General features: G+C 46.0%; 1 protein-coding gene across 5 annotated transcripts in view; it reads right to left on the bottom strand.

Moving 5' to 3' along the window:
* The window catches only part of SLC4A4 (solute carrier family 4 member 4), a 197592-nt gene extending 181618 nt beyond the window's left edge, over positions 1-15974 (bottom strand). For 4 of the 5 annotated variants that reach the window (XM_042872178.1, XM_042872176.1, XM_042872180.1 and 1 more), the window contains exon 1: positions 15816-15974. Coding sequence is in view for 3 of the 5 variants with exons in the window: in XM_042872176.1 (XP_042728110.1) it covers positions 15816-15847 (32 nt within the window). In the remaining 2 variants the exon portion in view is untranslated. Of the gene's footprint in view, positions 1-2233; positions 2254-15815 lie in introns of those variants that run through there. The other variant, XM_042872179.1, reaches the window with a different exon arrangement.
* Positions 15975-16223: the final 249 nt, after the last annotated feature.

The following is a 16223-nucleotide window of genomic DNA, read 5'->3' as shown; positions in this document are numbered from 1 at the left end:
CTCAGAAGAAACAGAGGCTTGCAGACTTTATTGTCAGAAAAACAAATAGAGAACTTCTCTTTACACATCTACACAGTACTTTCCATTCACAGCCTTGCCCAGAGCACCTTCCAGCTTGTTATTTATCGCAGGTCTTCAAGGTGGCAGTATAGCTAAAAATCCTTCGGACAGAAACACAAGATGCTTCTCCACCACTGCTGAAAGAACACGTCTGTATGTGAGCGAGGCGCCCTCCACAATAAGTGGTGGAGCAGAAAACAGGAGCTACAGATTTTCCCTTCTCGCAGGGATGTTTTCCTTTGAACCGCACTCTGCATGCAACCTTATCAGCACTGGGCATCAGTAACTGAAGCATTTGCCCTATACAGACAGTAAGATTGCAAAACACACATTTTAAGAGTTCCCCTACAGAATTCTTTCTAAAGCCCTACTACCAACAATATCGCAGGGCAACACTTAGTATACACGGGTGGTATTTTTTCTGACTGCACAGCAGTTTCAGAATTTAAAATGCAGAAGTCTGAAGGAAAAAATCTTCAGTTATCAGATGCAGAACACACCGCTGGACCTTGCGAAGTGCTGAATGGGAACGTGTACAAGGCGTTAACTCGCTAGGAATGCCCTGTGCACACAAATGAAAAGTTCGTGCTTCCTCCCCTCCAACTGACCAAAAAAAAAAAAAAAAAAAAAGAGTCCCATTTCCTTCTCACCCCACTTTCAACTCTGGACAGCAGCAACACACTAAGCCAGAAGTTCCTAACAGACAATCACTAACTGCCCAGCAGCTGTCATTCCCCCACAGTCCTGGGAACACAGCTTAGAGTTCTCCCTGAGTCCACTGTTCCGATACACATGAAACTCACATTCTGCAGGAGAGAAGAAAAAGGAATGGGCAAACCTCTCCCTTAATAATTCCTAGGAAAGGTAGGAAAGGTAAACACAATTTTATTCCTTTGTATCTGAATGAGGGAACACATAAGCATCACTGCAGACCACACTAACATCTGCCAGTTAAAGGACACTGACGTTCACAGACAGGTGAAGTGACATTCTGTTTAGTTTACTGTGAGCTGAAGCCACTGCCCGAAACAGTCTTGCAAAACCAGACTCTACAAGCTTCCGGCACAAGAGAAGTCACCACGAAAGCTCTTTCAGCACTTGCTTCAGCACTGGATTCCAGGTAGGAGAAGTGAAGACAGAGACACATGGGTTAGTTCACACAAGCAAGCACGCCAATAAGCGCACAGATGCAAACAATCTCATTTAAACATCCTGCACATGACTGGAAATTATTACAACTAAACTCAGTTGGGAGCCTTAGGGGGCTTTCTGCTGTTGTTGGAGGTGGGGAGGTAACCATACCTCGCTCTTAATGCACAAAAAATTTCGTTTTGAATAGCAACCAAAAATGCTTATGTTTCTGCAGATTGTTACACCAGCAATTAACGAGGAGCAAATTCTGTTTCCCCACACGACACGCACTTCCTTGCGTTTTGTTTAAATAAATTGCGTTTCACTGAAACAACACAGCGAGTATCTATACTGCGCGGCACAGCTCTTCTACGGAGCTGCCGCCGCGTCTCTGCTTGTGCTCCACCTCCGCACGGCTGCCTTCCCCGGGCAGTTCTCGGGGGGCTCCCGGGGCCGCTCCGCACGGGCGCTCAGGGCGGCGCGGCACTGCGGGCTGCAGCGGGCGCTGGAGGAACCGCCGGCCCCTTCCCGAACGGCCGCACCGCACGGCTCCGGAGCCGGGACGGGCGCTGAGGATGCGCTCCTGCCCAAGGGGAAAGCCACTAGTAATTAACGCTGGAGTAAAAAAGCAACCTAGGGGTGCGAACAAGAGGACGGCTGAGTTCTCAAGTGCAGCGTTCGCTCCGGAGAACAGCAACCCTTGCCTGCAGCTCGCATCAGAAAGCTCACAAAGGGTACGACGAGGAGCAAGGAGCTCCCTTCTGCCGGTCTGAGGAAAGGAAATAGCCGCGTGCGTCCGAACACCAGATGGAGCGTGAAAAAATTGAGAGGAAACGGGATTTCCTTCAAACGGGTGCTGTTGACAACGTACCGGCGCGTTCAGTCGAAACACAAGAAAAGTGTGCTCTTAAAGTTACCCCGGGTACCGAGAGCCGGTTGAGCGCAGCCCGGCGGCGGCCCCGCGCCGCTCAGAAGCGCGGAGCAGAGGGAGCCGCACCGTGCAGGTGCTCCCGCGCCTCCCGCTCCCCGCGGCCGCGCTCACCTGCGGGGCTCGGGCTTGCGGCGCTCCTCCAGCTTGGCGGCGGGCGGGGGCTGCGGGGCGGCGGCGGAGCGGTGGAGCGGTGGAGCGGCGGAGCGGCGGAGCGGGGAGGCTTCAGCGGGCGCTGCGGGGCATGGCCGCTCCGCCGGCCCACGCGTGTCTGGAGTCGCGCACGGCCGCCCGCTTCGCTACCGCTTGGCGGCTACGGGCCGGGCCGAAGGCAGGGACGGGGCGAGGAGAAGCGGCTGTGTTAGCGGCGGCCGGCCCGGCCCGAATTTAAAGGCGCCCGCGGGCTCAGCCGTCCCCTCGCCCGCTCCCATGCCGTCCCATCCCAGCCCCCGCTCCCTCCCCGGGCGCTCGGAGGCCGCTCGGCGTCACGGGGCCCGGGGCGGGGAGGCCGGAGGAGGAGTCTGCGAGGCCGCCGGCTCGCCCTGCCCGCCCCCCGCCCGCACGGCGGGCCGGGCGGAACGCCGCGCCTCGGGGCCCGCAGGTGCTCGGCCGCCTGGACGCCGGAGCCGGACGCTTCGAGCCACCGCGTCTCCGCTCCCAAGAAATGCCTTCCGAAAGCCCTCCGCGGACCGGGGACTGAAGCCGACGCTAATCGCTGTGCCCGCGCTTTCGGGCAACAGGCTGCCGCTCCTGGGCTCAGCCTTGCCGTCCAGGCCTCAGGGATGAGGTCCGTGAGGTATTCTGAAAGAACGGGGGCTCTGCGGACTGCTCAAGTGACACGGCAGAGCAGCAGTCTGCCAGCAGAAAGGACAGGGACACGCGGGGGAACAAAGGGGACTATTGTAGCTCGGTAGGGAAAAGTCCACTTCTTGAGCAAGGTTTAGGGTTACCACACAGCAACTGCTTCTTCAGCTCCTCCTGAGCCACCAACCCCTACTTCTGCAACCTGTCCAAAGCCTGTATTAGGGAATAATACACAATCCATTGTACAGGAAAAGAAAAAAAAAAAAAAAAAAAACAGCAATAGAAACTTCAGTTTCTGGTTGGCAAACTGGGATGAGAACACAGCAGAATTTCTGCTCTGTCCTACCATCAGAGCTGCTCTTTCCCCAGGTTCTGAGAACAGGCAGCTGTCCGTAACGTACCATCCTCTCGCCCCCTTTAACGTATTCTGAAATACCTTCCACCTCAGCTCTGTGTGTGAATTCATCAGGACTGGGCCTCCTCCATTCCTTTCAATAAATCACGTTCCCCTGATTACCTGCTTTTAATCAACTGAGTCACTGGCAGCACAGGGAAGCCTTCTGCCTGGCCATTAAAGTATTTGTGAACCGTTTCATTCGAGCTAACAGCAGACCCCGTGTTAACAAAAGAGCACTACCTCCATTTAGAAGCTTCATATAGTCCAGTTCTAAACCAAGTAACCATACATCTTCCCCTCTTTCTAAAGGCATAAGCAACAGCTCGCAATCAAGGACCACCCTATCCATGATTCAGCTTTCAAATGTCATCCTTCTTAATTTGCACACTGGTCACTTTGCTTCTATTTACAAATGAACTAAGAAGGTTCTCCCTCCCCCCCAAGAAAAGAACATATTAACTGCTGCAGAAGATCGTTGCTGCCTCTTGCTGCTAGAAAACTCATTCTTCCATACCAAGCATCTCAAAATGTGAAAAAGCATCAAAAAGTGAAAGCACCTCTGGGGCCATCCTCACCACGTGGTTCTTTCTCATTAAATAATTCTCGCAGCAATCTTACTTCCTCACAACTTGTTATACCTTAAAATACTGGCATCTTAAACCTGTGCATTTAGTTTTCCAGATTAAAAAAAAAAAAGTTTTGGCATTATGATGCACAACTGTCAGTCTTTAAGTATACCGTCACTACATACTATGATCTAAAACCCTACCAAAAACACTTCCAGAGTCCTTAAATCAAGAGCCAAGGCAGTTATCTCAGCCAAGTTTGAAAAATCAGTGCACTTTACATACACAAGCACCCAAGTGAAGTGACCCAGTTATCCCCGTCACTGTGATTGACAAAATCCAAGGCCATCAGCTGAACCCACCTCGTACCAACTGTGTAACTATATTTTTACATGATTTGCACACTTGATACCACATATTCCTTATTTTAAAATTATCAGTATTTTCTAATGCTTTTTTTTTTTTTTTTTTCTTCTGATTTAATAAACTACTGATAAGGAGTTCATCACTCAGGACTTCAGCCTGCTAACTTCTCATTCACAGAGTAGGTGCTACAAAAGCAGTGACTTGTAACAGCCTGGGCTGTCTGATTAAATGCGCCATTTTAGTCCACTGGCTTCAGCCCTACACACGAAGCCACAGAGAAGAAAAGTTGCCCAATGGACTTCTTGAACCAGGCTATCACTAAAGCAAAGCTCCTGCTCACCACAAAGGTACAGCCTGCTTTGCAAATAATTGCACAGAACAGGTTGCCACATTCAACTAAAGGTCCACTGATATGCAAAAATTATTATTCTGTCTTCTTGTCCAGCATTGAGTTTTTCCAAGAAGTCCAACATCTTTGTAAATGACAGTGTTTGACATTTGTATTTATAATAAGAACATCCAATGTTACAATGTATAAATGCACAAGCTCAGTAGAACTGGGAGAGCAAAACTTTCCCAGTGTTTATTCCAAACATATCTTGCAGAATTTCTGGTAGATTCCTCAGAAGCTACTCATGCTGACCACAGCACTGTCAGAGACAATGCTGAACTAGATGGAAACTGGCAGCTCTTGTATTTCTAGGGTTTTGTGGAGACTACTGCGTGATAAAATATTTGCATTGGATTAAGTCAGGAGTACTTCAGTGCAAGTCAAGGAGTTACAGAGGGTAAAACCATTTCATTAGAAACAACTAGGTGCAGAGACACCACAGATATACTTGCCTAAGATACTTTCTGTATAATTTTTTTAATTTGTTGACAAATCATCAGCGCCAAGTCATCATTTGCAAAAGCACACTCAATCCTGAAAACACTTGTGCTTACAAGCAATCCTCTTTACATCAGCAGTATCAGTCATGACTCAATCTTTGATCATGATTATTCTTAAAGATGCTGATGCTTTGGTTTTTTGGGTTGGTTTTTTGTTGTTGTTGTTGTTGTTGTTTGTTTGTTTTTCACATGTAGGTATGCAGACCACTCTAGCTCTTGAACTTAAGGAATGAATTCTTCCATTACACAATGAGTTGAATACTGGAGATGAATTAGCCTAATAGCACTGATTTCTAAGGGCAACCATGAAAAACATCTCTGCAGCTCCTACATTTGTATTCCCTGCTCATGTTCAAGTCACCAAACTACTTCACAGGAAATCTAGGAAGATCACATCATCTCAGCACACATTATTTCATATCTGCTTATTAAAGGTATAATGCAAATGAACCTATTCGCTTTTGAAACTTGATTAGCAAGTTCTTCATTTTCTGATAGTCCTGCTTCAGTTAGCTGTGAAAACAACATTCAGTGGGTAGCTGATTTTTCAGTCTCCATAAGAATCCTAATTCAGCATCCTGACTGAGCTTCTGCCTGCTTCCAGTGAAACTACAGACACAGCCAAAACAGCAAATAATCCAGTTCCTGCTGATTTCCACTTCACAGGGTCACACTTCCATTTTTCAAAGGAGGTAGAAACAGGAAGTAATGGAAAACATTCAAATAAGGAAAAACAGAAGTGAATGTGGGAGGCTTAATTTTTTTTCATATGAGTACCTGATGTGTTTATAAAGAATTACACATCACGTCTGCTTGAGAGAAATAAGCAGTCACAGAATCCTATGGGTTGGAAGGGACCTCTAGATATCATCAAGTCTAACCTCCCTTCTAAAGCAGCTCCCTACAGCAGGTCACCAGGAAGATGTCCAGATGGATCTTGAATATCTCTAGAGAAAGAGGCTCCACAACCTCTCCAGGCAGCCTGTTCCAGTAAAGACCTTCCTTGCGTTAATATGAACTTCCCGTGTTCCAGTTTCTGCCTGTTGCCCCTTGTTCTACTGCTGCTCATTGCCAAAAGGAGACTGTCCCCATTGACTTAACTGCCACACTTAAGACAATTTTAAAATGCAAGATCCTCTCTCAGCCTTGTCTTCTCCAGACTGAACAATCCTGGGTCTCACAGACTTTCCTTGTAATGCAGATACTCCTGGCCATTATAATCTTTGCAGCCCTCCGCTGGCCTCTCTCCAGAAGCTCTCTGTCTGCTTTTGAAGCGGAGAGGCCAGAACTGGACACAATACTCCAGATGTGACAATACTCCAGATGTGACCTCACCAGGCTAAAGTAGAGGGGGAGGATCACGTCCCTCAACCTGCTGGCCACACTCTTTTTAAGGCACCCATGGGCCTTCTTGTCCATGAGGACACACTGCTGGCTCACAGCCATGCTATTGTCCACCAGTCCTATTGCTTTGGTAGTCATATGTGCCACAACAGTCTCTCCATTTATGTCAAAAAGAGAAAAATGCTATGGGGGTTTCATTGTCAGATTCAGCTGCTTTTGGTGCCTTCCTAACCTCTTGCTAACTCCTCATAGCTTACCATCTACACCTCAATAGACCTCTAGTTAAAGTCACAGGGTTTAATAGGCGATGACTAGAACATACGAAAGCAACTGTTGAGGTGTTCTCGACTGGGGAGCATCACTCTGCAGACCCACGTGTAAGACCCGGCACTCCTACCAGGCAGCGCTCTCAGCCCCTCGCCCCGGCATAGTCCTGCCTCGTCCTTCCGCAGCTGAGCTCGGGGCAGCCCCAAGGCCGCGGTCGGGTACCGGCGGCGCGGCGCTGAGGCCCTCTGCCGGCAGCCGCCCCTCCCCGGACGCAAGGGACTGCTGTGGTGAACGGGGCCGAAGGCAGGCCCGGGCCCGGTCTGCTCTGCTCTTACTCCGAGGGTTCGTTCAAGCGACTTGCTTCGCGAAGCCAGCTGCTCTCGTAGGCTCCGAACTTCATCCTGCTCAGGGCTGGAGGGCGCCGAGCCAAACCGAGCCGAAGACACAGGGCTTTGTTAAAATAAAGAAAGCGTGTTTGTTCATACACCCACAGAAACCGCCAGAGCATGGGATGGTGAAGCACACACTTCCGCCACCTACAACTGCTGGGTGGGATACTGACACAATAAATATTCTCCCCCCTCCAGAATAAGTAAATTGAGTGAGGGCAGTGAATGCATTGCCTCAAGGCAGAAAGCGATGAGGATTTTGTCACTCATCTCAGAAAGAGAGAGAAATCCTGGGGTAAAGTCACCTCCCTTAAGCCTGAGGCTAATTACACTCGAGTGGAATTAGGGAGCAGAAATAGAAGCATTTCCACTGTGCTGTATGAGAGAAACGAGCAGGTTGCTGGTTGATGGGACAGTATTTATGTCAGGAGGTTTTCTCCCAGGCTGTCTCCCAGCTGTCACTTAGGTGACTTTCTTTCTCTTCCTCATTCCTCAGCTGTTGCCATCCTGGACCAAAAGCACAGAAGCATTGCAGCACGCCCCCAGTCCCTCTGTGTGAGACCTGCACCCTACCCTGCTCCTGGCTGACTCCTGAGCACCAACTCCTTACCAAGCAGTGACCGTCATCTTCATTAAAACCCTTCTCACTGAGCACAAGCTTAGGAAGGCTTCTCGGGTTTTTATCACTGACTGGAAAGTCACAGGGAAAAGCTCACCCCCCTGAGTGGAGGGCAAGGCCAGGCCCACTCTGACTAGCACAGTTTGTAATCGTGTCAGAAATCAGGGCCCCCTCTACCGGCCCTCTTGTACCCTGGCTAAACACACCTTCCAAAGAGCACATGTGGACAGCTGGTCTGGAGCACTGAATATCCTGTAGGAAAGAGTAATTGTAATGGCAGCTAATTATTATCATCCTCATTCCTGACAGGAAAAAAAGATCCCATCTGGATACATAACAGTGCCAAGCCCTGAAAGGCAGAGCATGGCAAGATGACTCAAACAGAGAGCTAATGCAGTTGTTGACAAGATAAACACAAGGTTGCTCTATGTTTACCTAAGGAATTCACATCTAACAGTTCTCTGGTAACATCTGATAAGCTGGTAACATCTGATATCAGATATTGAAGGCTTCCTCAAAAAGGTGTCCTATATCCGAGTCTTAAACAGGATGAAATACTTTGCAGGCACCACAATCCCACCCAGAGTTTTAGACGATGCTGAATGGCAGTGGCAAGAAATCAAAAATGCAGAACACCACAGTAAAAGCAACTTCTACTTTCTGGGGAAGGCTCACTCTTCACAAGGCTATATCACCAGAACTAAAAGATGAAACTGAACAAGCCATAAAGTGAATATTTATAGCACATGCTTGCAATAGACATCCTTGGCATCTCCACAACAATGAAGTCAGGATGTAAGTAGCTCCCTCTTTTTGTAATAGTAGCATCACCAACACAGGCACTGTACTGAAAAATTACAAGACTCTCCACATAATAGAGCCACGTATACACCTGAGAAACCTTACCCATTCCAGAGCCAGAAGACTGAGCTACCATTGCATTAGATATCAGAAGAATAAATACTTCACATCCTTAACCAGGGACTTCACAGAGCTGATAGGCCTTGAAAGAAAAATTAACTGGGATACTTTGGGGACATTGCCAACTTAGCAAGAGAAGCCAAGGTCCATGAATTCTTATAATTGTATGAAAATTACTAACCAATCATGAAGAGGAGAATGGCCTGGAAAGTTACTAACTCAGTAACTTTTGTGTTTAAACGTTGTACAGATAGTTTTGTGCACGTGCTTGATATATGGGAAGCTGTTTAGCCTCCAGGCTTACGCAATACTGAAATAAATAAGTAATGTCTCTCCCGAGCGTGCAAGAATTATTGCACACAAGGTGACCAGTTCGCTTTTTGGACAACACTGTGATAGACACTTGCAAAAAAGGCTATGAAACTATCACAAGGGGAACTTACATGACTATAGTCCATGAAGATTTGTAATGCTTAGCTCCAGACAATAATTATTAATCAATTTCCAGAATTGGGATGGAATAGTGTTCTTTGAACATTGTTTTCTTCTCACTCAGCTGATTTCAACAAGAGTTTTCATCCAAATGTTTCCTCATAATCTCCTCCATTCAGCTCTTTGACTTGAGCGTTTTTCCTACTGCAATAACACTCTTTATTCCCAGAGAACAACAGTGTTTCTTTTGATTAGCTTTTAAAGTTTTGCTTGTCTTCCCCTTGGGTCCCCTATTTTGATACTGAGAAAAAGGCTACATGGGAGAAACTGGTACAATAAAAGTTAATATTCAAAGTAACTTGATCATATTTTCCCTTCTGCAATTTCATTTCTGAACTGCAGGCTAATTTTTATGCCAGTCAACTTATAATGCTACATACCAAAGGAGGTAATCATTTTTTTGTTTATTTGTTTTTCCTTTGGGAAGGACTTAATGCATTATCCCATTGTCTAATCTGGGTCATCAGAAAAGTTCACTTTGCTTTTAAAAGAATTAAATAACAGCATTATCATTTGCTATTTTGGATTTTCACATCTCTTGCTCTTTCTTTACTCTATTATCTAAACATATCCCAAATAAAACACTTAAAGCAAACATTTCCTGGTCAAACTTAGCCAGAAATGCATGTTGTGTAAATAAAGCTTTAAGGACATAATGATTTTTTACTGTTTTGTTTGGTGATTCCAATAGAAACAGAATATTTTAAAGCAAACAACAATTTCTCAGCAGCCTGTGCAACTCCCAAAGGTCTTTGCCACCTCAGGAGAACCTGAAGAGCAAAATGTACTAGAGAAAAAAATGGAAAGCAGAAGTGCAGCTGTAGACATCTGCATTGTTCAAGTAAAAGCAAGGCAAAAATCAAACCCAGCCTTAAAGAGTTTTCTCTTCTCAGGGATTATGCACAATCACAACAGAAACAATTGTAAGTTTTATTAACAAAGAGTTTGCTCTCCCTCTCTGAAAGCAAACGCAGCACCCCAGCAGTCACAGAGAAACTTTTGCTACTAATTTCATGCAGACAGCATTTGTATGAGAACTTTCAGGTGCTAAGCAGCCACCTTTGCAATGGAAGGATCCCAGCAAAAGGCACTACCAACAGTTGTCCCCCTCTCATTATAATATTTCCTGAGGGAGCTGCATTGCTGTTGGAATATCCTTCTCATATCATAATGGACGATGAAGTGCAAGGATAAGGAAAGGGAGAAGCAGGAAAAAAATGGTGCCTGCAGGATGACAGTTCAAGAGCGAAACACTGACCTTCTGTAGATAGAGGGGAGACTTGGAAACGTGTAGCCCAAAACCATAGAGACTCATCACAAAGAAGCAACCTGAGTTCAGATCCCCCACAGGCAATGCCACCCATCCAAAGACCAGAGTCACAGCATTAGATACCTTTAGACACAGAAAACTCCTCTGCCTGAACTTGCCATATATTTTAACTGTTGTTCCCAAGTTGAGGCCTGAGAGGAGCAATAGCAGCTCTGTGCTTTATTGAAAACAAATCTGGTGAGAGTAAAGAAGCACTGTAACGGGGACAAATCTACCCACAAGCCCCGCTGCTGAACACAGCAGTTTAAATACCTCTTGTTGTACCTCCAGATACAGTCCCTGGAGAAAGCTGCAGTGAGCAACCCACACAAGAGCAAAACCTACCTCCTCACCAGGGGAAGGAAGCAATTTGTTTGGTGGAAGCTAAGAGCAAGGACTGTGTGGTGCGCTGCACGCAACAGCAAGGGCTGGCAGTGCATTGCTGAAAAGCACTTCAGAAGCCATTCCTCTGCAAGAACTGCTATGTGGCCAGGCTGACACATACAAATTAGACATGAAGTGTGCAATTGGCCTCAACATCTACTGCCTTCCAGTAAGTAAAATAAATTCAAGGCCTTTTGGACTAAGACTAACAGCAATTAAGGCACTGTATCCAGTAAAAATGTGCAGAAACAACATCTTCTGCCTTAAAAACTAATAAACTTAGGCTTCACCTCAACATTTATGGAGCAACAGGAGACAACTGTCTTGTGACAACATTCTGTTCTCAGGGCATGACACTGTATTGACAGATATGAAGGGACAATATGTTCTGGTGGAGCATTTAAAGAAAACAGTAGTGCTGTCAAAGGGCAAGCTTTCATTTTATGCTTACAAAACACCAGAATAAAATATTTCCTTTGGAGAATTTCACACATCATTTCATTAATATAAACAGGCAAGCATTATCTCCATCTCTCAGAGCCTTGAACTTTTTGCCAGCACTTCCTCACACCATGTTGGTCCCATCTCACAGATCCTTCCCACAAGGGGAGAGGGCATCCTCAAAGCCTCTCCTTATTTCTCTGAGACTAGGTCATTTTCTTACAGAGCTCATGACTGCAGTGGAGCAACAATGAGTTGCCTGCTAGGGCATGATTTTTTTCTTCATTTTCAGTCTTGGTTTTGTTTGGAAAAAAATGGACAAGACAGGCCACCCCAGCAGCTTACAGATGGCCCAACCAAAGTGAGGGTAAAACACAACAGAATTGAGAGCCAAAACAACAAGAGGTTGAGAGCATGTCACTGGGTTCAACAAGGAATGTGAGGGATCATAGTTTGTACAAGGGGGTTTCCAGATACACATCACAAGGAAATGTATGGTTAACCTCTCCTATCAGTGCACAGCTGCCTCCTGTTGTCCCTGAGTATTTTGCAAATCTCTACACCAAAAGAAAAGGCACTGTCACTTGGGTCAGGCCAAGGCAGACTACTGATCCAGGACAGCATCAGAGGCAGGAAGACAGTGCTGCTGCAAAAGTTAGGGAAAGTGGCATCTCCAGCACTCAGAACAAAGTCTTGCGATTTTTTTTTTCCCCCCGTTTCCCTGCCTATCTCACTTGGTGAGGTTAAGCTCTGACTTCCTCCTACCAAGACTTTCAGAGCTGATGGGGAGATTCCAAGGGATATTAATTATGGTTTGAAATCACTTCAAAGGACCTTTTCTTCCCCTCTCTTGTATTAATAGCCGGAATGAGGAAATTGGTTTGGATTTCATACTTACATCTGCTCCCCAAACCTGTGCTTATTTAAAGATACTCATCCTAAATCAAGCCTGCTTCTATTAAAAGGCTCCTACTCTACACAAGTGCTCACACCCATGCCTTTCCACTTCCACACATATCTAGAAATCCATGTTCCAACTGGCAGCCAGAGGTGCCAGAAATAACCACAAGAAAGGCTGCCACGAAATCTCCAGCCAAGTTTTGAAAATCCAGGCACTTTACACAAGCATCTATGCTTAGAGAACTTCATCTGATGTTAACCAAGACTCAGTCTTATAAGGTTTGTGTATCATAGATCAAATATCAAAAAATGTAAATGCAAATACTTTTTTTTTTCCCTCATAAAAATGTGCAGGATAACAGTTGTTTTACAAGCCTGACAGCTCATACTTCCAGCAGTGTTCTGACATTCTTGCCCCACTTGTACTAGCTAACGGCTGTTTTTCATTCTTAAGACTTTTTTTTCCAGTGGCCATGCTACAGTGAATTTGGAAACTGTTAAAATTCAATTTCTACATTCCCATGCTTCAAGGTGGAGAACAAAAATAAAAGGAGGAAGAATGACAAGAATACCATTGGCTGTAAGCCAGCTTTATGCTTCTTACATTCTCTCACCTGCACTACAGCTGAGAGCAGCCCTGAGTGCTTTCACAAGTTTAATAGCACAGGCGTAAGGAAAGAGAATGTTTTGTCCTAACACAGTGTTTTCTGGCCACATCCCAGCCACAGCCTGCTCTCACATCTGTGCTGGAGAATGCCAGCAGGCACAATTTGCGACTGGCAGCCCAGAAAAGACCCAGAGAGTGGGGCAGGAGTTTCTGCAGAGGTCGAGCTTGGTTTTCTCAGCAAGTCACGTTTGCTGCCCTGTGTGTCCAGTAGGAGCAGCCATCTCAGATCTCCAGAGCTCTTCCCCAGCCTGCCATCCCCACCTTTTCCTTTTCTGTGATGGGAACAACACTGTGGGTATTTAGGTTTCCCATTCCATACAGACACTGGCTGATCCCAAACAGAAAGTAGAAAAAGGACCTCCTCAGATTAACCATTAATTGCTTCCTATATGACCTCCTTTCTCAGTGCCTGGCACTTTGAAAAGTTACTCACCTTCTTGTACTGGCACATTACTTGTTGTAGAAATAGGAACGGGCTTACTACGTTCTTCCTCTCATCCAAAAGTTTGCGTAGATTCATCCACTTATCAAATAACAAATTTACTAGAGGCATCTGCTTTTGGTGTCATCATCTCCTCCTTTGGCTGACAAAACCTAAACTCTACTTTCCTGTGTAAACATTTTCCACAGGAGAAGGAAAATATTTGCTGTGTGTTTAGACATGCCCTTATTGTCGCACTTATAACACAATCTATCATACCTTATCAAGTTGCACATCTTCAGCACGTAGACAGTTTGTGACAACACGTTTAGGAAGCATTCAAATATGGGAAAGAGAGTTACTCAAAGATATATTTATCATAGAATCATAGAATGGCTGGCATTGGAAAACCTCAAGGATTGTCAAGTTCCAACACCCCTGCCACAAGCAGTGTTGCCAGCCACTAGATCAAGTACTAGCTCGGGTTGTCTAGAGCCCTGTACAACCTGGCCTTGAACACCTTCAGTGACAGGGCATCCTTAACCTCTCTAGGCATCTTGTTCCTGCACCTCACCACTCTCAGTAAGAAACTTCCCCCTGACAACTACTCTCAATCTCCCTTCAGTTTAAAACTATTCCCTCCTGTCCTATCATTATCCAACTGTGTAAAAAGTTGGTTTCGCTCATGTTTACAGCATGGCCAGGGTTGGAAGGGACCTCAAGGATCATGAATCTCCAACCCCCTGCCACGTGCAGGGCCAACAGCCTCTCCATTTAATACCAGACCAGGCTGCTCAGGACCCCATCCAGTCTGGCCTTGAACATCTCCAGGGATGGGGCATCCACAACCTCTCTGGGCAGCCTGCTCCAGCACCTCACCACTCTCATTGTAAAGAACTGCCCCCTGACATCCAACCTAAATCTTCCCTCCCTAATGTTTATAATATATATGTCCCTATGCTTATAATCTCCCTTTAAATACTGGAAGGCCACAATGAAGTCTCCCACAGCCTTCTCTTTTCCAGGCAAGCTCAGATCCTTCAGCCTGTCTTCATAGGGAAGGTGCTCCAACCCTTGGACCACCTTCATGGCCCTCCTCTGGACCCTCTCCAACAGCTCCGCATCTTTTCTGTGTTGGGAGCATCAGGCCTGGATGCAATACTCCAGATGGGGCCTCACAAGGGCAGAATAGAGGGGGACAATCACCTTCCTTGCCCTGCTGGCCACCCTCTTCTGATGGAACTTAGGATACCATTGATCTTCCAGGCTGCAAGCAAACATTGCTGGCTCATATTCTGTTTTTCATCAACAAGAATCCCTAATCCTTCTCAGCAGGGCTATTCTCAAGGAGTTCTTTTCTCAGTTTGTATACGTATCTGGGATTACCTTGACCCAGGCACAAACCTTGCACCTTGCTTTATTGAACCTCATTAGGTTCACAAGGGATCACCTTTCAAGTTTATCAAGATCCCGCTGGATGGCATCCTTTTCTTCTGCTGTATCAACCACACTGCTCAGCTTGTATCATCAGCAAACTTACTGAGGGTGCTCTCAATCTCACTATCTATATCATTGATAAAGATGTTAAAGACTGCTGAACACAAGTCAGACCCCTGGGGGACACCACTCATTACCAGCCTCCATCTGGACATATTTATTCCATATCTTTTTGACAAGGTCTCTCCGAGAAACACAGAGCCCATCAAACACGTCTCCTGTATATGCAGTGATCACAAACCAATTCTCTTTGCTGCTCTGCTCCCCAGCTTTGTTTTCCACAATTCTTGGAATGTCAAATTCCAACACTGCAGTGCTTGCTGGCTCTGGTCCCAATTAATAATTGCAGGTTAGATTTGGGTATTTATGGCTGCAGACTAAGGCCTAAAAACATTCAACAGCTTCTGAGAGGAACAGACAGACACACAACCCTTCTTTTCCTAACACAGAACACGCTATCTCGCTACCAAAAGATTCCAAGAAGATGTTATGCCACTTATCTTAATAATTTAAACAGATCAAAAAGTTGGCTCAGCAAGAGCATTTGCCACTGACAACAAACCACAACACTGATGTTATCCAAGAAGTAGCAATATGCTAGCACAGGCAAGACAGATCATACATAGGATAAAAATGAACATTCATGAAATCACTCTGTAATCATCAACGTAGCATCTACTAAGCAAGCAGTAACAGAGCAAAACAGACAGGTTTCCACTGGATGTGTGTACTGTTCAAAATAAAGCACAAGGATTAGCAGTCACTTGAGAAGACAGAAGAACTTGCTTTCAAAGGATTCTTTAGTTCCCAACACCATCCATAAAGCTCTTCTGCATTAAAATGTCATAATCTGGAGCAAAAGAGCTTACACCTGAGAGAGTCTTGTGCAGCTCATATCTTGTATCAACAAGGGAGACTGTGAAATACTAATCTGCCACGGAAGGAAAAGGAAGCATTGGGAGTTCTGAGTCCCAAGGGATGCTGCCTCTCAGCATACAGTCCTAAGGCTGCACAGACCTACCTCCAGTCCACCCACACTTCCAGCTGTTCCATTGGGTTCTTTTGGCAAGAGTAAAAAAGGTCGTTCACAGTGGTTCACCTTCCACATTCACTCCAGCTCAAAGAGAGCCAGAGCCCAGGAAGCATTGTCCTTGCTCAGAGCAACACTTTTTAAACTTCAGGTCTGTTACGGCATTTATTCTGGCCCCCTGCTTCCCTCCCCTCTGCCCCCCCCCACTGAAAAGGATCAAAATAGTCTTCCCCTGTGACATTTTGCTTCTTTTGACCAATCAACTGTGGGAGTGTCTCTATTAAAGCCACTGAGAGCCAGGCAAGAGCAGCGATGCCAGCCAGCATTCGAGTAAGCTCAAAAAGTAGGTGCAACATTGCAAAAACTTAATCTTTCTGCTGCCAGGAAATAGGGCACGGG

The sequence above is a fragment of the Lagopus leucura genome, unplaced genomic scaffold (assembly GCF_019238085.1).
Source record: "Lagopus leucura isolate 7727_CA_CO unplaced genomic scaffold, USGS_WTPT01 Super-Scaffold_100004, whole genome shotgun sequence".
NCBI lineage: Eukaryota > Metazoa > Chordata > Aves > Galliformes > Phasianidae > Lagopus > Lagopus leucura.
This window is presented reverse-complemented; position numbering and strand designations above follow the sequence as displayed.